Here is a 21452-nt window from a genome sequence, read left to right on the forward strand (position 1 = left end):
ACTGGTGCAGGGTACACCCTGGCCAGGTATGGATATGCCAAGTTTAGCTGAAAAAGTACTATTTAATGCATTCCACACTGTGTCATCTTTGGCAGTTTTCATGAATTGAGCTCAAGAAATGGGAAAAAAGATGTGTTTTTGTAACAATCTGACAGTAAAAAAAAAAAAGGTGCATTCCCCTTTTTCTTTTGGGTGCTTGCTTTACTGGTCGCCACAGCAGATCATCTGCCTCCATCTTCCCTAGTCCCATTCTGTCACACCTCATATCCTCTTTCCCTACAACCATGTTTTTGTTTTTTGTGTCTTTGTTTCTTTCTTTTTTTTTTTACATTTCCTTTCTTTCATTCTGACTTTTTTTGTTACTATGGTCTTCCTCTTTTCCTCCTTTCTGATAGCTTCATGCTCAACATCCTTTGTTCACTGTATCCACTGAACAAAGGGTGCACATGTCCAAAAAAAAAAATTCTGCCTTGCCTCTCTAACTGTCTGTAAATCACTCAACCTGAGCTGTCTCTCCGATGTACTCATTTCTAATCTTATCCATTCTGGTCACTGCCAGTGAAATATTAACATCTTCAGCTCTGCCACCTCCAGCTCTGCCTCCTGTCTTTTTGTCAGTGCCACCATCTCCAAACCATACATCACAGAAGGTGCCTGAAGAAACACTTTAAAACTGATTCTTTGTTGTCTGTTAATATTTGTGTCATTTGAGGTAGGTGTCTTCATTATGCTTGAATGATTTGTAGATCAGTGTTAAGTGGCTTAACAACCAAAATAGATTCCTCTGAAATGTGTCAGGTATAAAGACTGGACTGAAAAAACAAAACAAAACAGCCAATGTCCAAATGAAAATTTAGAAATACCTTCAGAAAGTCTGGAGAACTATTGCTCAAGATCATGGTCACTCTTTTAAAGAATCCTCACATATTGGAAGCAATGGAAACTATAAAGAAATGAGTGATGGCTCAAGAGTTTTGCACAGCACTGTACACGCTACTCCCCTTTACATTGTATTAAAAATTCCCTTTTACCTTTTTAAAAACTGAATTGAACACCTTTATTGTTATTAAATGAATACAACAAAATTGATATCTCCCTAGAGCGCACAGTAGTTCATTAACAAATAAAACAAATAAGGAATTTCATGTCTTTTGTGTTATTTTGTTTAATTGTGTCTTTAAGTTTGTGCAAACCTGTGCGGAGTATCAATAAGATCAATTTTCTTGCCTTTAAATATGGGAGGAAAAAAATTAAACCATGTGCAACGGTGCCCTCTTGTGGTCTCACCCTCCCTTGTATGTTGATTTAAGAGAAGTCCCGCCCCTGAGCACCATCATAACCAATCACTACTCAGATGTTGAGTTGAAGCTTTCAAGCTTTGGGTGCGTAGGTTAAAATTATGCTCCTCACTATTGCCTGTCAGGTTTTCACTGGTCGCAACAAACGCTTTTGTTCAACCACTGAGTTTAGGCTAGGGTGGAAAGCGTTATCATTGTCGTCAATATCACCTTTTAAAAATGGCCAAGTTATGCACGACGTGGTTAGAAGAGAATAAAATGCCTGAAGTATAAGCTCAGGGCTAATATTTCCCCATGTAGTTCGCCTCGAGTAACTGTTCTTCCAGCTAAATCAGTGCCACGCTCCTCCAACGTCCAAGGTTGATAATTAGCCCTATAATTATCAGAAAATTCAGCTTTTCTTTTTATTGGAGAAATGAGTGTAGCAGTGTAACTGCGTCGGAATTAACCTGTCAACATAATGTAGCTGAAAGTGGTCGGAGTGTGGGTTTTTTAGGTTTGCTTTAACTAGAGAATAAGGAGTTAGTGATAGTAACGATAACTAAGTTCTAAAACTGGCAGTGACTACTGTAGAACTAGCTTACATTTACTAACGGTTTACTCTCAACGTTACTCTAACAGCGACGAACCGTGAAGTGAGCTGTTTAACCGTTTTCTAAAACCCCCAGAACCCTGTTTACTGATGGCGGTTTGTTGTGGTGTGTGTGCCATGGTGACACAGGGGTGGGTCTTTTCTCCTCTTTAGTTTTGCTGTTTTCAAGGCAACCGACCCATGCTGTGAAATCTGCCCATCATGAAATCCCTCAAGTCTTTTTGGTCATCTCATCTCCAGTATCGACCCATTACTGTGTTTGTACGAGGTAAGTTGTAATGTAATGCTGTTAGATTTCTTCACAACGGTGGTTCTTGCTCTGTGGCTCCCACAGCCCACCAGACTGGCTGGTAGTACTTGTTTGTTTGTATATCTGAACAAGTTTTTTCTTTATAGTACTGGAAGTCCTTGTTGTAAAGCAGAGGTGGTTAGGGGGGAAAGGATATTGATGCTGCCTGAAACTGTGGATCAAAGGAAGACTGTAGATTTCTTACCTGGCTTTCCCAAGGCACGAAGTTATGTTTTTACAGTATCTCTACAGAATCAACTCCTTTTGGCAGCACTGATATTTGGGATACAGTGAACAGCAAAGTGGGGTGATTCCATGCAAAATCAGTTGCTCCTCCCAGTTGAATTCTCACGATTAGCTGTTGTTTTTAACATCCACTAGAAGTGTCACCACCTGAACCCAAACTTTAGTTGTTTTTTTTTCTGTAACTGAAGTTTAACCTTAATGTCATGGAATATATGATAGTGTTAATACTGAAAGTGCGTTCATTTAGTCTCATTGACATAGAGTAACAGAAACAAGGATTGGTACACTGGATGTTGTATCTTTTTATCTGATAATTCAATCGTGGAAATTTTAAAAGTATATTTTGGGTAAACTTCCATAGATCATATCACCATGTGCACGGTGGCTGGTTCAAACATGTTTCATTTTTGCCTAGATTTTTAATGCAGGATTACGTTCTTGCTGTGTTTAGGCAATAGCAAATTCTTTATTAGGTATATAAAGCCATAATCATGGTTAGGGTTCAAATACACTAATTGACTTTTCATTCAGAGCTCTGTTTTCCAGTTTGCCATGGTGACATGCCCCCTCTTTGTCCTCTCTCTGTCCCCTCTTTTGAATGAAAGAAGTGTTGATGCCGTGAAGTATACTTCCTATTGTTTGCTCTGAGGCCAGGCTGGAAGAAACCAATAAAAAAGGCAGTGGTTCCTCTCTGACCTCTTAGTACCATCTGCACCAGTATGTGCTTTAAGTTCTTTGGGGAGAGGTCTTTTGTCTGTTCCTGGGGTTAGACTGAAAACTAAAGAGGCCAGAGCATTTTTTTAATCAAGGCTATGAAATCAGTTGGTTCAGTCAGTTCTTTTAAGTCACATTTCAAAATATACTTGTATAAGAAAAGCCTTACCTGATTTTACTTGATCTTAAGTCCCTTAACATTTGAATTCTGTAATTATTGCTGTTATTATTATTAACATATACTGCTATACAGCTATACTGTACTGTGATTTCTTAACAGTTGGTTTTTAGCACTGCATATTAATTATCATTTTGCAAACCTTAGAGACACTGAACAGCAAGTTAACAGCACTACTGGGGTGATGTGGCTTAGGCTGTAGAGTGGGCCGTCTACTAATTGGAAGGTCAGTTGTTCGCTCCGGGGCTATTCCAGTCTGCATCTAGATGTGTCCTTGAATCCCAAATTATGCACTCCTTTCAGAGTGAGTGTGTGTGTGTGTGTGTGTGTGTGTGTGTGTGTGTGTGTGTGTGTGTGTGTGTGTGTGTGTGTGTGTGTGTGTGTGTGTGTGTGTGTGTGATAAAAGTGTTTCAGTCTGTTCATGGGTTTAGCTTGTAGTGTAAAAAAGCCCTAAAAAAAAGTGTTTAGTAAGTGTAGATGAAAATTATACATGCACCAGTCTATTTACCCTTTTGTTCTGCCAGAGGAAGCTGAAAATGTTGTTAGTATGTCAATATTATTGAACTCAGAGTCCGCTGGGAGTATGAAGTAAGAAGGTGCATAAAGATGGAAAACATTGTAACGTACAGGTTACGTGCAGGTAAGGCAGAGTATTGAGGCTGGATAGTCAAAAGCACATGGTCAAAATTAGGTCCAGACTTGTTGCCAGTTCTGCCAAAAAAAATCGCCTTTTTGCTTACAAAAGTTGCCAGTGTTTTGCTCAATGAATGACAGCGTATTTTGACACTGCACAATTTAGTCAACCAGTCAACAGTCATTGTGGGCAGTGTATTATAATCTCATAGGAAGAAGTTTCCTAGTTCAAATCCCAGCTGGTGTCCTTCTGCGTAGAGTTTGCCTGTTTTCCCTGCCTTTTTGAATTTCCTCTTGGTACTTTTGCTTCTTCCTACGGTCCAAAGACATGCTTTGGTTAGGTTAATTAGCACTTTTAAAGCACTGAATGAATGTATTGTTAAATATGGCTTGTAGTCTAAAGTCCAATGCCAGAGCATTCCAGTTCAGTAGTATTTAAAATAACAGTAAAAATATTAAATCACTCTCTTGAGCGGCTCCTTCTGCATATTCATCCTGTGTCCTCAGTGCTCCCTGTGCCTCCTAAGGAGATTAGCTGCCATATCTTATTCACTAGGCGTTTCTAAACAGATCGGTGCTCTGTGGGGCAGCTCCACCTACACTTCTGTTCACTGTGTGCTCAAAATTCAGCAAGTGTCACTCTGTGAAAACATATATATTCCCTGTTGATTTTATGACAGCTTTTCTTCTTCTATTCTCTCCTCTTCCTCCGTATCATCTATCCTTTTTTTCTCTCACGCTGTCATTCCTCATCTCTGTCCTTCCCGAACATCCAGCTTACCTGTGCATCATACATGTATTCTTGGCTTGCCTCACCATCTGGTTGTGATTAGTTTGTCTGTAGCACCGAGTTTTTTCAGTCTCGTGTTCTGCATGATGATTATTGTCTCTTTACAATCGGTGAAGCCCCCTGTCAGGGATTTAGAGCAGCTTACCCCATCCCCCCCCCCCCCCCCCCCAAATCTGGCAGCTGAGTTAAATACTTAGTTCTCCTGGGCATGAACATGGAGTTATGAGCAGAGTAACAGGTGAGTTCTTTTTGTGCTTCTTTTTCCTCACCAAAATGAAGCTCCTATAGATACAGATAATGTAAAAGCTTCTGAATTTAGGAATTACATTTTATGCTGTCTTACCTCATTTTAATTTTATTATTATTTCCTCCCATTACATGGATAATTATCCTGGAAGCTCTGTATCTTTTTAGTTTACTTTTCTGGGCTGACTGCATGATTAGTTGAATTATTAAAATTCATAATAATTGTATTTCGACCTCAGTCCTCAGTAGGAAATGTGTTCTTTTAATAATATTCCCCACCTTCTTTTTCTCCAAAATGGTTGTAACTAAAGATCTTTATCTGTTCATCGTCTCTCTACTGACATTTGTGATGAGGTAGCAGGTAAAGTTTTTCTGATGATTCTTTCATGTAGAACCTTTTTGTACATAAATGCTGCATGAAAGGAGAGCTGTTGCTACTGTGTCAGCTAAACCGTCCTCCAAGCACTTTGCAGTCACATCAGGGTTTTTGCTTTATCTTTCTTCCCAGTGAATGTGCAAATCTTTCTTGACATCCACAGTTTTATTTCTACATCACATTTCAGACACTTTAAACTGCAAGCTATTGCTAAAGCATCAGTAAGCTTGACTTTCACATACAGTTTTCTTAAAAAATGAACAAAAATGTAATTTGACCACATGTTTGCATGGCTTAAATAATAGAATCTCATTTTGTGTGTAAAATCTTTGGTGAAGAAATTTTTATTATGGCTATGAATCTATTAAAATAAAATGAGCACTAAACTGTCAGGTGATACATATATTTGCATCACATTAATTTGTGGCTTGTGCAGTTTCACTTCAGCAACAGCCTGGTGGGGATTTGGTCCTCATTTGCCTGAAAATTCGTGTTTGTCCAAGAAGGAAGAAACCTTAGAAATAATACCATAATTACACTGTGCGCTCTAAGCAATTCTATTCTGAAATGACTGTTGTTGTAAACCTACCTCTCATGTTGTTTATGCGCAGAGCTGCGTGCTCTTGTTCCTTGTGGTCTAGTTTAAATGCATGGTGAGTTTGCCATGTTGGCCTGTGTGGAGAGTCGCCAGTGATTTGTGTATGAAAGGGCTCAGCGTGATGCGAGTCTGTGCATGCGCGTCTGTGGGTAAATCTGAGTGTGTTTGTGTGTAACGTTTGTATGTTAGTTAAGAGATGAAAGAAGCACCAGGCTTCATAATCTTCTTTTGGTAATCTGGGATATTGATGAAAGAAGCAACCAACCATGGTTACCACTTTTCTTAATGGAAATGTGAGTGCTGTAGAGTGTGTACTTTACTTGCGCTTTGTTTTAAAATGTTAATTGCAAGACTTTGCTTCTGTCATTGATGCATGTTAAAGTCCATGACCCGGTATGCAGTTGTTATTTCCTGACCTGCTGGCTCAAAACCAAAATAATCAAGCTACATCATCATTATGAAATAGCTGTTCTGTAAGTGGAAGTGGAAGTAAGTGATAATTACACAGTGTGACTTTGCTGCTCAAGCAATCAAATCCAAATAGCTTAAAGTTTAAATATGCATGGTCTTGATGTTCTTTGAGACCTGTTGGCAATTAGGAGGACTGCACCACCAAGTTGAACTCAGTTCTGCTCAGTATTAATTGTATCTTTTTATAAGCTTATTGTTTTGGACCTCCACAACGGTCCCAGTTTCTCACGTGGCCCCTTGGGAAAATTAATTGCCCACCCTTGCTCTAGCACATTGAAATGCAGCTTTGGGAGTGAGCCACTGGCTGTATAGCTGTCAGAGATGTTTAACTGCACACTCTGAAAACACAACTTGAGCTCATGTTGTGGAGTTGCCATAGTGAGTGTTGCAGCTCCAAGCTAATTCTTGGGAGACTTGCTATGTGACATTTTGAACTAGCAGACTAATCGAGGATCTGTTACCTGTATACTGTGTGTGTTTCCTGTGAGTTAAGCAACTGAGATGAATTCAGTAGTGTGTGTAAAAGCTGTACGGTGTGAGCAGATGGTACAGGATTTGAGCAGGGGGCAATAAAAAGAATTCTAAATCAGTGGTGTAAACACAAAGTTCATGTCACCTTAGAAAACCGGTCCATACGTGCTGCATTGTAAATATTCTCATGATATCCTAAAATATCACGAGTCAGTGTTTGAACTGCACATTTTCAAAGGAAATAGTCAGTCAACTAAGCTTTAAATAATCAGGAGCCTTTTCTTAAAGGTAGCAGCATCTAGCTGGTAGATTATATGTGTATTCCCATTCTGTCATCTATGATTACATTTATGAACATTTTTAATTATGTATATAGTAAAGGTATTAAGTTTTGAATTTACTGATTATTATTATCCTGGTCAAGTCTGTTTGTGTTTTATTGTCTCAGAGTTTGATCAGTGTTAAAACAGAGTAAAAAAAAGTCGTGTAGATGGCATTAAAAGCTCTCTCCAATGAGTTTGACTGTATTGTTTAGTACAATGCAAATAAAATAAAATACAAGCACTGATAAAGAGAACAGAAAAGCTTTTAGACTGAAGGATTAGACAATTTAGAACTTTAATTTTTGTTTTTTGTTTATTTTAATTGGAAATAATTGCCGTTACCTAAACCAAGCAAGTAAGCAAATAAAGAGTGTTGTAATTTCTTTCTTTTTTCATGGCTTTATTGTGTTTGTTATGTCTAGGATGTTTTTTGTTTGTTTGTTTGTTTTTTATCTGTGACATGATTTTTTTTTTTTGTTAAATTATTTCAATGGAAAATAGATTAGGAATTGGGGTTAGCCTCAAATCTTCTGCATTAACAAATCGTGCTACTCAAGGTGTGTTAACCTTGATTCATTGCAAAGTGTTACATGTAGTGAAATAAGTATCGGTTGCTTGTTTGTGTTTCAGGTATTGCATCCAAATGCTTCCTGTTCCTCAGCACTGAAGAGTAATCACTGAGTCTGTAGCTGTTACCTCTGGACTGCCACCAGCTCAATGACTTCTACCGCAATTTGTAAACTTCCTCCACCATGGTTTTGAAAGTGGCTACAGAGCCAAAGAAACTAAAAAAGATGCTAAAGGTTCCCAGGCCTGGCTGAAACAGTAACTGAAGTCAAAACAAAGAACTGAGGGAGGCTGCAAGGTGAATGGAAACAAGACAGAACACCACAGCAGGGGTTCTGTTCTGGACCCCTGCCCCGGTCCACTCCTCACCTAATAGCACTGCTATATCAGAGGATGAGTGGGATGAAGAGGATGAAGAACAGGCAGAAGAAGAGGATGACTTTTTTAGTCAAATGGATGAGAATGGTATCATTGGACTGTCAGAGGCACTTGAAAATGTGGAATTGGAGGAATGCAATTCAGATGGGTGCCCTGGATCCCTCACCCCAGAGGAGGCAGATTATAGTGTGGCTGAGAGGGACACACCGTCTGAGGAGATGATCTACAAGCTGAGTAAGCATCTGTCGCACCATAAACCAACAGAAGAAGATACAGGAAAACTGTCATCCTGTGAGCATTCATTTATAATTTATTAACTTTTTTCTTGACCTTCATTTCTTAGTTTCCACTCTAAAGCACTTGAATACACCTAATTCTGAGACCTGTTTGAATAACAATTGAATAATTGTTTTCATTTTTTTTGTTTTCTCATATTTTATATTTTCTAAAACCTAAAAATAATATGCTTAAGATGATAGAAAACAAACAAATCCTGACAACTGAAAAATGTAAATTCTGTCTTTGTTCTCGAGATACTAATTATTTTGTCATCAGGTGATTAAAAGAGGTCCCTGCTTGTTTGGTTCTACTGTAGAGAGTAATTTACAATTGTAAAATCTTTACAAATACACACAAAATTTTGCCTGTCTCCCCGTCATATTAGTCTCTTTGGGCAATTTTGAGAAGTCAAAACAAAACGGGATTTAGCCAAATCTAGTGAGTAGGATTGTGGTGAACACTGACATTGTTCAGAATATTTTCCTCACACACCTTGACACATAACAGTAACACTTTTAAAAGGTCATCGTGAACAACTGAGTGAATCTTGAATAATGGCATGGATCCCCTTGGTTCTACTCCTCACATTATGTGCCACCTTGGGCTTTAGACAATAAGGAACAAACAAGCAGTTTAGTACAGAGTTGTGGTCTGAGACAAAGCTCTCATCACTACTGATCCGTGAACCTGTCTAAAGCAGAGAAAGCTAAAAAATTGCAGAAGCGCTGGCGAGGTTTTTGGGGAGGAGGGGTCCTCAACATGATGACCTTAAGGGAAACTGCCAAATTTAAAATAAGTTTGGTTGTTGATGGCTGGAGTCATGGAACTGATTGCGCTTGAAGACCAAAGACGGTGCACATTTGTGTGATTCATTAAAACTACACAGTCCTTTGTTGCGCAACACATTTTTTGCTTCCTTATTATTTTTTCATGCCTTCTTCTTTTTGTAATTATAGATGAGTTAAAAACGTGGTCAGAGGATATGGAGGTGAGGCGGAGAATGGAGGAGCAGGTAGCAGAGCATCTTTCTGAGTGGAACAAACACCACGACACGACGAATGATGACAAAGATGGAGAAGAGAGAGGGAGGAGTGATTGGAGTAAAAAGAAATTTGAGCACACTAGAACATCAGGGGAGCTTGGAAGAAAGCTGGCAGGACTCGCTGAAGGATATCGTGATAAAGAAGAGAAAAAAGAGATCAGCTCAGGACAATCTTCTAGCGTTCAGCTGCATGCTGTGGACAGTGTCTCCTGTCCAGCCTCCCATTCTGCCTTACCCCATCGTCTGCATTTCACTGCCGAGGAATTAAATACTGCCCCAGGAATTGAAGCTGAAACCTTTCCAGAAATAAGCTTTACAGAAAGTTTTCAAGAGTCTAACAGTAGCCACGTGAGCCTCAACTCCAGTCCTCGCTGTCCCGAGATAAAGCTCAGGGCTTCGCCTCAGCCAGCAGCATTGTTTTCTGAACAGGTCATCTCAAATCATTACAGGAGATTAAGTAATGGCCCTGGAAAAGAATCAGGAAAGAGAGATAAGGAGCATAGTCACCCCACTCCCACACCAAGAAAGATAAGGAAGCACTCTCCTGAGGCTGCATATTCAAGAACTCATTCCCCCGGCACAGTCAGGCCCAACAAACAACAGAACACACGTCGTGACAGGGACGTAGTAACGCCTAGAACCAGGAGCAATGCTGTTGCAGAGGACGAATCTAGGTAAAACACATTTTATTAACCATTTTATTTGGGCTTTCTTTTTGCTCTTTTCTATTTTCATACATCACAATTCTCTTTTTCCAGAAAGGGGCCTCTGAGTTACCACACACCAGACTTCTCGAAGGTCGAACCCAGAGTTCATTTTCCCAAAGGCGGTTACAAGCCCCCCAAGAGCAGGTCCTCGTTAACGAGGAAGTCCTTATCACCCGAGCCACCTATAGTCTTCAAATCCCCTGCTGATATAGTGAAAGAAGTCCTACTGAACACCGCTGGTGAATCTCCTACCTCGCCAGATTCTGACGGACAGGCAACCAGTGCAATCAACGCTATTGTGCCTCAGGAGTTCAGATGCCACCAGCAGGCCACCACACTGGTCAATCAGCTTCAGGTACTAGTAGAGACTAAGAGGTATTTCAGTTTGGAAGAGTTCTCTGTAAAATTACTTTAAACCACTAAAGTTGATTGAGATGGACAGAAGATATCTAACTTGTCCCAGTATTAAAATCAAAGTTGTAGTAATGATGGCTGCATTCTGCTTAGGGGAGGTTCTATTTCTGTGAATACAGGTTCACTGACAGGGTCTGCTGGGACACGTAATTGAAGCTTCAGTAATAAGATCTGTGCTTTTTGTACTATAACAAGTCAAAATGTCATGAAGAAGTCTGAGTTTTTCCAGGTTAGTGTGAATGCCAATACTGACTGGACTTAAAGTACGAGCTTTCATTTCAAAAGGCGAAAACGTCACACAGGACGCACTTAGAATTTAATAATGTGTGAACATCAAACATGGATATGCCAGAAGGGACTAATATATTTAGAAAAAGTCTCATCTCAGCTCCCAGCTCAAGGTTTTAAAATGGGAAAAATAGGGGAAACGCATTTAAACACATGGCACATGAGACTCGTAGTTTTAGGGTGCCCCACTTTATTTCCTCTTTGTTTTAGTGTCACGGTTCAAATCAAACTCATCACAGTGGTGGAATCTGAATAATGGAGACATTTTGTTCATTTTTTTATTGAACGTGAAAATAAGACACCGATTTCTCTTCACTTAGTTTTAACTATAATATAACAACAACATACAAATACATTTTCTAGAATGAATTTTGTTTAATATTATTACCCAGAATGTCACTGTCTGCTGTAGCGTTTCAGTTACTATACTGAAACTGAGCATTAAGACATCCATCCATTTATTTGGACAGCCAACAAAAGCAAATCCAAAACCAAAGTACACAGAGATATTTTGCCTGGCTGTCCTCATATGTTCAGCTTTTGTTTACGTTTGACAGCCTCACAGGATGAATTAGACTAAACTGGACCTAAATTCCGCTCCAGTCTTTTAGTCCTCTCTTTTATCGCCACCCCCATTTTTGCTTTATTCCCTTTCATTTTCATTTGTCTCACTTTTTTTTCCTCATGTCACATTTCTTTTGCACTGCTTCTCCTCACTTCCTTCTCCTTTATTTCCTCTGGCTGCAGGAAGACTACGACAGACTGCTGACTAAGTACGCTGAGGCAGAGAACACCATTGATCGTCTGCGTCTGGAAGCCAAGGTAGTTAATCTAGAGATCCAGCTATAATTTATCACCTTTTAATGGTGTGGATTGAAAAACAGTACATCTCACTATCATATGTAATTATTAGTGGTCTAACCATTAAGCCACTATAAAATATTAAAGTTAATACCAAACTTCAAAGTGATATACAACTTATTTACTTAAATTTTAGGCATTTATTGAATTTTTCTTGTCAACAAAGAGTAATTATGTGGCTTTCGATAGTTGAACAGCTGTGAAAGTACTTTCAAAGTAGAGCTTAAAATTTGAATCATTAGAATTATGAAATAAATTCATTATGTCACAACATTTATATGTCTATATTTCATTTTTGCAGGACAGAAATTTAGAGAATCAGCATCCCAGGTCCAGGCAGGCTCAGCGCATCATAGACAGAGCAGTATGTCATACAAATGATTACAAATCTCAGAAAAGTGGGATTTGAAATAAATACAGAAGAGGCAGGAGTAGTGCTGAAGTGTTCGGAATTGGGTCATTTAAAGATTTGGTGGCTCATTTCTGTTTGTGCTGCAGCGCTTCACATTCAGCACTAATTGAAATCAGCTTACTGAACTCCTCATCTCCATTTTCTCCCATCTCATTCATTACAAACTGAACCACCATCTGTTCTATCCTCCCCTCACCCAGGCAGGGTGGGAGGAGTTCCTTTACAACAAAATTTGCAGATATTTGTTAGTAAGTATTTTTTTCTGATTAGACATATGTTCCAGTAGATTTACCTTTTGTAGCTGAGCTTATAACCAGTTTAATAAGAAATCTGACTGGTTCCAGTCTGATTGATGATCTGAATTTAGGTTTTAAGTGGGGTTTTTGTCTTTCTGATTAATCTCTGTTGTCTCTTAATTGTATATTAAAGTGTCCCTGTAGGTGCCATGCAGCTGTTTACTTTTGCAATATGTAGGCTGTGTGTGTGTGGGGAAAGGGCCTTCTGAGAGCCGTTAAAGGTCATAAAGATTTACAGCTTTGAGTGACTGTCAAGCTCATTTTCACACTTTGGTTGGCTGATGACTGACTATGTTTAACTCATTTTTTTCCAAACTCTGTTATTCTCCCCTGCCCTTAATTACCTCAGTACCCTCCTTATGTGTTAGTCAGAATAGTTGTGAGGCCTTAGTGAAAGCTTACAACCTGTGGACACTAGATGGGAGTGTTTTCCTGCTGTGTGTATACTGTTTTTTAATCTGACTCGCTTCACATTTCTAGAATGAGAAATTAGAACAAACACTGATCAAAACCTGCTGAAGTCTCATTTTGTATGGGTAAAAGTACTATACAGTGAAACAGTGTGTCTCTTACAAAATGTAGAAGTCCACATACAGACAGGCTAGGTATTAATTATTGAGAACACGTTTGCTTTTGTTTTTCATGTTTCTTCCAGGTTAACCTGTACTCTGACCCACCAAATCCCGGCCACTGCGTGCAATCAGGACTAAACTGCGGTGCTTCAAAGTTGCTAAAATTTGATTTTCCTCGGGCTCAGAAACCCACGACAGATCAGGGTATCTTCATTTTATTTAATGGTTACTTCTTTGCTGCTAAATCTTGTATTAGTCAGTATCTTTAAACCGGGCAGCTTGCACCACAATTATCTGAATGGAGAAATGACTCTGCAGATATTTAGAATTTTTGGGTGAACTGTCTCTGGCTTTGATGATTGTATACAACAGGCATTGTGTGCATTTTCCTTCTAATCTGTTTGTCCATGTAACAGGAAGTTCAGCTACCGGTCCTACCGAACCAGGCTCTAAGCTTGGACAGCAGCTAGCCAATATTCTGTTCAGCCAGGCCGAAACATTTCTGCAGCAGGTAACTGGCCAATTAAATCTTTAGAGATGAGAATGATCCGATTTGCTGGCTGGTAATAATGGTCATTTAGGAAGTTAATCAATGATAAACCTTTTGATTTTTCATTCAGCTGCAGACGTTTGAGGATCTCCGTAAAAGCAAAAAACTTCAACCTTTTGAACAAACTGAGGTAAAAGCAACAAAAGCACAGCAGAATTCTCTAGGTTTTTAAACATCACATCTAATGGGAACATATATTGAATGGAATACATAAAAGTTCTTTCTTTTAGGGTATGGCTCAGCTTGCCGAGGGGCTCGAATCTTTGGAGAGGGGATACTTGTTGGCGAGGGATGAGCACAAACTCCTGCAGCAGCGAGGCATAGAAATCAGCCAGTTTGACCCAGAACGGTAATGTTGATGTCCAGCATTACATCTGAATACATTTTATATTTTGCATTTATGTGTGCTCATTACTCAGTTGTTTTGATTCATTTTTCTTTTTTAACATGTATGTTATGCATCAGGGAGTTAGAGGGGCTGATCTTTCAGTGTGGGCTGCGTACGGACGAGCTGAAGGAGCAGGTGGAACAGATGCAACCGGATCAGCCCACCTGGATTACTCCCCCCTCTCCACCTCCTCAACCAACCACACCATCTGCCCTCTCTGTGGATGTTGTAACCTTCACTCACCCACAGGTAGCAACAGCATCATTTTATTCTGTGTATGGCCGGGATTATTATGACTCTGTGAGCAGCGTGGGAAAATTGTAATAAACCTAGTCTGTGTGGAGGAGGTATGTGTTTTTAGTGCCCTTGTAGCACAGTGAGTGTAGGGAATTGCATTCATTCACACTCTAGTTACAAGGCAGACATCTGCAGAGTGGTTGATTACCACAAATCAGAAGGTCAGTGGTTAGATCCCAGCTCCTCCAGTGTACTGTTATATGGAACTGTCCTTAGGCAAAATGGAAAAAGCTGAAATTGCACCTGTGAGTGCTGTGAGTGTGTTATACATAACGTGTTTAACTGCTTAATGTGGTTTGTAGTGGAAAACTTGCATTTTTATTTCACAAAATTGGACTATTTTTGGTTTATGATGAAATCCCTGTTCAGGACAGGATCACAGCTTTACCAGACTTTATCTTGTCAATTACTTTTCTCTTTTTCTCTTTTGAGGTCCTGCCTGTGCCTCTGCTCTCTGGGGCAGCGGAAGCAGAAGTGAGCTCAGCCTGTAAAGAGAACGATGAAGAGAAGTCCGAGGGAGAGGATGAAGAAACTCTCTACCTCAATCCTCTGAAGGGCAAAATTAAAAGTGTTGCAGAGGACTTTACCATGGCAGTGAATCAGTGAGTAGCTATATTTAAATGCATCAATATCATGAAATCTGATAAATAAGGAGCCCTGCAGCTGGGACTTTTTAATTATTTAACTGTTTCTCCTCCATCTGTTTAGCTACCGAAGCATCAAGGAGCTTCCCAAACTTCTAGAGCGTAGCCTGAATGAAGCAGTTCTCTCCTCTCCTGCTTTAAGAACTAACATGCAGTCTGAACACAAGGACAGACAGGAAACTGGAAACAATGAAGTCTGGAAAACTCTCTCTCAGAGGTTAGTCTCAAAGTAAAAGGCAAGATGGTCTGCATTTTCACCAGCAGCAGTTTGTTTTTTCTATTGGACAAAAAATTGAGTAAAAAAAAATACACAATTGGGAGGAAGCTAATTTCTCCGACCACTGGACTAAATTCTCTCCAATTATCTGTTAACAGGAATGCACAATCAGACCATCAGGGCTATTCTTCTGACGTGAACAAACAGCAAAACAGCAGGTCCAGTCCTCGCCCGGCCTCCAGCCGGCTCATGATGTTTCCTGTTTTTCGTCAGAGTAACATAAAGAGGGTAGAGGTGGGAAAGTCTCACAGCAGCAGTCTGAGTAGCCTCGGAGATGTAAAAGTGTCAGAGGTGAGGAGCTCCGAGGTTCAGGCTGGGGGCAGGAGAGTGTTTTCTCAGGTCAGTGATATTGATGGTCACTTATCCTGTATCAGTTCGAGTAAAACTGTTGCTTTATTATGGCCTGTATGGTGTATGGTTCTACCAAGCTTGAGTGAAAATGAGCTGATCATTTTTGGATTTGGAGCTGATAAATACTGAACAACAGTTAAATTTTACTAAAAGGAAGAACCTGGTTACATACACATATTGTTGGCACTATTAAAGCAACATACTGTCATATGTCTACACTGGCAGAATACTATTTATTGCATTAGCATTTTTAGCAAATTAGTTAGCTAGGTATAGCCTATTATATATTGTTTTACTCATGCATTTTCCTTGTGCTAATTAATATATTGTATATAATATTATTATTACTAACAAGCTGACAGATCAGCGCTAGTGATGTGCGATACCACTGATTTCCTTTCCGATCCGATACCAAGTAAAATTCAGGGTGGTATCGGCGATACTGATCCGATACCGATACTTTGTACAAAAACGTATTTTATTTATTGTATCTTTTATTGTATCTCAAATTACAGCTTCATAATGATTAAAGGGCATCAGATTACTTGTTCTTATCACTTAATAATGCACAATTATCATATAGAAATAAAAAAACTGAAGTTGTGCGCTATCGGAACATGTTGCCTGCCTGCAGCACTAAAGGACTCCGTGAGAGACGTCTGTCTCACCCTAGCAGCACCTGTCCCTCTCCTCCTCTTCACTTCGCCTCAACATAAGCTCGTCATATTCTGTGATTTGTTTTTGCATAGGCTTAGATTTAACAGTGTCAATTAATGACCAATCAGTGGTTTCTCTATGGGTGACTTCTTAAATACAGCTGATATATAAGTGCAAAATGCTCCCTATATCCTTGGACTAACTCAATCAGTGTATATGTGCACTATTTGAATTGCCTCTTTTTAACATGCCAAAGTTTAATTAGTTTCAAAGTAGCTAAAAAAATAAACTTTATTTAACAGCAGTCGCCTCAAGGTGGTTTATGCTATGAGATAAAGACCCTACAATAATACTAAAATATTTCTGTAATGATTAACAAAACACTTTATTTTACTAAAGATTTGACATATTCGTTGCAGCTGCCTAGTGTGATGATCAGTATTAATGTTGTATAACTTCTGTTTTGTAGGATGGTATCATCTCTCCAGAGACAGACAGCGGGTTTGTTGGTTCAGAGAGCAGCCGTCTAACTCCTGCAACTTCCAGTCCTCTCCACCAGAGGGCATTAGAGAGGTGAGTCCAACTCGGCCTCCCTTCCTCCATAGTGATTTACTGCACTAATAATTTCAGCTCAGGTGCCATCCCCCACCCCATAACACACACAACACATTCTGATGTGATTTTCTATTGTTTTAAAGTGATTGTTTTTTTTTCTTTGATTAAGTCTTCTGTGTTTTTGTTTTTGTTCATTATGGTGCAGCGGTGTTCCAGTGCCTCAGGAAGGAAGCACGAGTCTTCAGACAGGCCGAGTCTTTGCACCATCTCATTTTTCCTCACCGTTGCACAGTCATACAGCTAAAGACCTGATTATGAGCTCCCGACTTAGCCTCAGCCTCGACCAACCACAGAGATGCAGAAGGGCAGTGAGGAGACGCACCTCCTCCTGCTCTCCAAAGCGCTGTGTCAATCTGAGACAGCAAAGGGTGGCGAGTGGCAGCAGTGAGTTTGGACTTGAAAGTGACGGCAGTGAGTTTCCAATTTGATTTACTTAGTAATCAGTAGTGCTCTCTCTCTCTTTTTGAGTATTTAAGCTGCTGACCTCCCCTTATTTCTACAGCTCGCATTGACTCTGAAGGTGAAAAGACTGACCAGTACAGCAAATCTATCAATTTCCTCGACAGCTCACACTCAAGCTCTTCCACCACTACTCAGCACCACCTTTGCGATTCTCCACGAGCAAGGAGTTCCAGTCAGAACTGCATGTGAGTGTCTGGATGGGACTTGAAGCAAACAAGTCAACAGTACAAGTGGAGAATGTCCCAGAAACACAAAGCTCTGAGAGTGAGGCAGTAGATAGTCACTCTACAGTGTCGCTGTGAATCCTAATGATTTCTGATGAATGACAATAACTGTTGCTACAATAATGCAGTAACATGATCACGCCAAAAACTAGTTGTAATGTTTTTATTATAATTTTCTTTTATGTATTTTATTACAGAATCGCCTGCTGTTGAATCAGGTTGTATATTAGGAGCTTCTGTTTCCTGCACGGTGTGGTGTTTCTTGTTTCTTTTCAGAATGCGAGTGCACCTACATCAATATTTGCCATCCATTTTTTACCAGCTGAATGGTTTAGTTGCATATTTTCCACAGTAAAGCATTTTAGAGGTCACGTCACAATATTTGGCCACAAAACTTGGTGTGGTATGATAGTGCATTAGTTCAAGCTTACATATGAACTGCAAAGGTGGATTATTTTGTAAAGATCCTCTTTCTGTTTTCCTCTAGTGATGCAGTCCAGATACTGCAGGCTGAGGTAACCAAACTGAAGGAGAGACTAGAAGATAGTCTGAGAAACAAGAAGCCTATCAGCTCTATTAGATCAGCTCCATCAACTCAGGATAACAGCTCTAATCAAAGCTCCTCTTCATCTTGCTTCAGGTTGTTTTTGTTTTTTTCTTTTCAATGCTCCACATAAAACCACAGAGTCAGTCTACTGTGATGGATTATACAGTCACTTGTCTTTGCTGCCAAGTAGGAGCACTAAAAACCTGATTTGTGTTTGCTTGCTTTGGGTGATATTCCCAAATTTTTCAAATTATTCCAGATGTCTAACAACATCTGGAATTTATGACTTTTTATCTGATGTGCTGCACTTTTGACTCTGTCTAGAAAGGTGCTATATAAATAAAGTTTTATTTATTTATTTAATAATAATAATTGTGGATGCATAATGAACTATGTGATCTTATATTCTACGGCCTGATTTGGAAATTTCATAGTTATGTCACAAGTGAAGTTTTAAGCATTTATAGCAGACTTGCTTTTTGTTGCTTGCTGTTAATTTAGTTTTCTTCCACTTCTCAGGTCTAGAGAGCAGCGGAGTGATGTCAGTGCAGGGAAAAGAGAAACACAGATGGTGGACGAGGTTGCGGAGGAGTCCACACAGAGACGAATAGCCAGGAGAAAATCTGCTATAAACCAACAAGAGCCACAACATGATTACTGTGAGTTCATCGTGATTAACAAATGATCATTAAAATCAAGGAGGGAGACGGAGTGATACCAGTTTATTCATTTCATTTAGCCATTATGAAAGCTTGTATGGTCAAACCGAAGCATGTTCACTCACAGGGACTAACAGTGTCGTCTCCTTTAAGGTTCTCATCCTGTTTTTGATTCTGAAGCCTGTTATGCTCATTAACTCCTATTTTTATTGAGTCAGTGTTTTATTTTCAGTGACAAGATCGGCGCTGCAGCCCTGTGCACCACAGCCTCAGGTGTCCAGATGCACTCAAACATCTGCAGCACTAGACAGCTGCTCTTCCCACACAACTACTGTCTACAGCAGGCGAACACAGCACAGTAAGAACACCTACCACACCACTGGAGACACAAAGACAAATTCAGTCAAATACAGCTTCAGAAATTTGAAATTGCAGTGGGACCTGTTCAGACATGTTAAATAAATCCATGTAGGTTCTCAGTCATCTACACTGCAGTCTTGAGGGTTTGAGCTGAGGGAAACCTCTCTCTGTATTGCAGGGAAGCATCCTGTTGTTTCTGTGTCTGAAAAAGGAGATGAACCTGACAGCAGAAGAAGTCAAGCTCCTGTTTGTTCTCAGTGTTTGTCATTTCACAGAGCATCCCCTGAACGTGAGAATGAATGCCTGGATAAACATGTTTGCTAGCAAAGAGGGCAGAATCCAAGTGTCTGAAGTGCACTTTGGTTAAAAACATCTTTAAATTAATGTTAAAGCTTTATCTGGATTAATTTTATGGTTTGAATGAGTCGATCAGCCTCCATAAAGCCTCTTCTATGATGTCTCTGTACTGTCAGGACCAGCTGGTGGCGGTAGAGAGATGCTCCATTCCTCCACTTGCTGCCATCAATGTCCTCTCTGCGGACGCCTCGAATCATACAAAGTCATTAAGCCAGGTTAGAGACCATGAGATGCGTTTCAGATGCACAGAGCACTGAGGTTTAAATCCTTATCAGAAGAAGGATGTACTGTTATCTTTGTGTGGCTAATCCATTATTTCACCACACAAAGACAAGAGTTTAGTTGTGTGGAAATTTATGCCCGATTTCCACTTGACTCATAAATTTAGTCTGCAGTAAATGAAATGAGTGCAATTATTTTAAGTGTTAATGGAGCTCCTGGCCTGCTCTGTGGTTCGCAGACAGTCACAGACTCTCCGACACTTCCACACACATAAAGTACCAGCCAGCCGAGTCCCCTGATGGAGCAGTGGGGAGCAGGTTCTTTGCATCTGCAGCTCCACCTGCACTGCTGCAGTGCATGCCAGTGTGCCCTCCACCACTCCTGTAAGTGCGCTGGTCTCATAGCTCACACACTCATCTGACACAGTATGCAAAAATCCTAAAAGCCTAAAATTTTCATTTTCTGCTTCTTTTTTTGTTTTGTTTCCCAGACTTTTAGATTAACATGCAAATAACAGATTTCATTTATATATCCTTATTTTCTATTTAATTTTAAATTTAAAGATGACAAACTGTGTCCAGAATCCACACAGCATTATCGCCTCAGTCTAAAAACACAGAAGGAAGATTTCGCTGGCTTGACTGGCCAGGTCGTTCCCTAAGTGCACATGGCTGCGCTGAAGGGAGGTTTTCCCTCTCAGCTGAGAGGTTTGCTGGATGAGGATTTGGGGCAAAATAGTGCAAGTTATGTGCAGTTTATTGAACAGTTTCTGATACATAACATTTTTCATATATAGTTTTGAGAGAATGTTACATAGAAACATCTTGTTCTGTCCTGATCCTTACTTACTTTTTACCATCTCCTCAGGTTGTACTCGTCCCCCCTCTACGTCTCTCCTAACAGAACTCCGATGTCTGCCGAGGTCACTGGTCCTGGGGAGGTGAGGAGGAGGACGAAAAGACGCTCACTGTCTGTTGACAGGGAGCGCTCGTTGGACAGCTCACTGAACAAAGCCATCAGAGCAGCTCGACACATGAAACACACCTCCAGGCACATGGCTGGCTCGTTGGCATCTGGACTGCAGTACCAGGAGCTGCTCACTCAGTCCTGCAGCTACTAGTGTGAACTGTCATCACAGGCACTAAGACTGAGAGTCATTAACTCAAAAGCAGCTGCAGAACGAGGCACGAGCCAAAAGAACTGAGTCGGACCAAAGTGAATATCTCAAATCCTCTTTGTAAGTTTTCTTTGCTGATGTTTTCAAAGATAGTTCTCTCCCTCGCCCTGCTCAGGTGGCCAAAGCATGTATTTTTATCTGCTGGTAAACATTACAATAACTCTGTTTACACTATTATGTCTTATAGATCATATTTATTTTCAAACCTATGACGTACTACAGAGACCTGTATATTCTCATGAATTAGTTCTGCACTTTGAGCCATTTCTTGATCATGTGACACTAGTTTTCAGAAATCTGAAATTAACCTCAGTCTTATTTTAGTCGCTGTAGAAATTCATTTTCTGATGATGTAGAAACTCTTTCTGCTGTAAATGAAATGCACTCATGAGCCATGAGCTCAGTTTTAGATGGTCATTCTTCAAACCATAATCATTTGATGTACCAAGGGCCTCAGATGCTGGATATCAAAGGTTTTTTTGTCTGTATAGATGATATATTTTAAAATGCGATGTTCTAGATATGCTTTTTGTACTTTGTTTTTTTTATTTATTGCTCATTTGTGCCGATGTCGATCCAACGTCATTTTCACTACTCCGTAATGAAAAAAAAAAAAAGAATGAC

The 21452-nt window shown here is 39.9% G+C and overlaps 1 protein-coding gene across 9 annotated transcripts; it reads left to right on the forward strand.

Annotated features, from left to right (window-relative positions):
• Nucleotides 1-1595: 1595 nt before the first annotated feature.
• akna (AT-hook transcription factor) lies at nt 1596-21444 on the forward strand. Of its 9 annotated transcripts, XM_085413501.1 has the most exons (24): nt 1637-1657; nt 2044-2158; nt 7856-8461; nt 9406-10165; nt 10250-10553; nt 11648-11722; nt 13125-13245; nt 13458-13552; nt 13662-13721; nt 13822-13940; nt 14057-14228; nt 14709-14878; nt 14985-15137; nt 15296-15536; nt 16675-16778; nt 16966-17231; nt 17323-17467; nt 17994-18146; nt 18573-18712; nt 18945-19070; nt 19251-19361; nt 19546-19644; nt 19890-20034; nt 20519-21443. In XM_085413501.1, the coding sequence occupies exons 3-24, from the start codon at nt 8095-8097 to the stop codon at nt 20769-20771; spliced, it is 4179 nt and encodes a 1392-aa protein (XP_085269627.1). In that variant the 5' UTR covers nt 1637-1657; nt 2044-2158; nt 7856-8094; the 3' UTR covers nt 20772-21443. The 9 variants fall into 9 exon arrangements, with proteins under 9 accessions (XP_085269631.1, XP_085269629.1, XP_085269630.1 ...); XM_085413505.1 differs by having other exon boundaries at nt 1596-2158; nt 20215-20562; XM_085413500.1 differs by having other exon boundaries at nt 1597-2158.
• Nucleotides 21445-21452: the final 8 nt, after the last annotated feature.

Source organism: Rhamphochromis longiceps, linkage group LG7 (genome assembly GCF_057381845.1).
Source record: "Rhamphochromis longiceps isolate RC_006_pf linkage group LG7, R_longiceps_female_GT1.1, whole genome shotgun sequence".
Taxonomy (NCBI): domain Eukaryota; kingdom Metazoa; phylum Chordata; class Actinopteri; order Cichliformes; family Cichlidae; genus Rhamphochromis; species Rhamphochromis longiceps.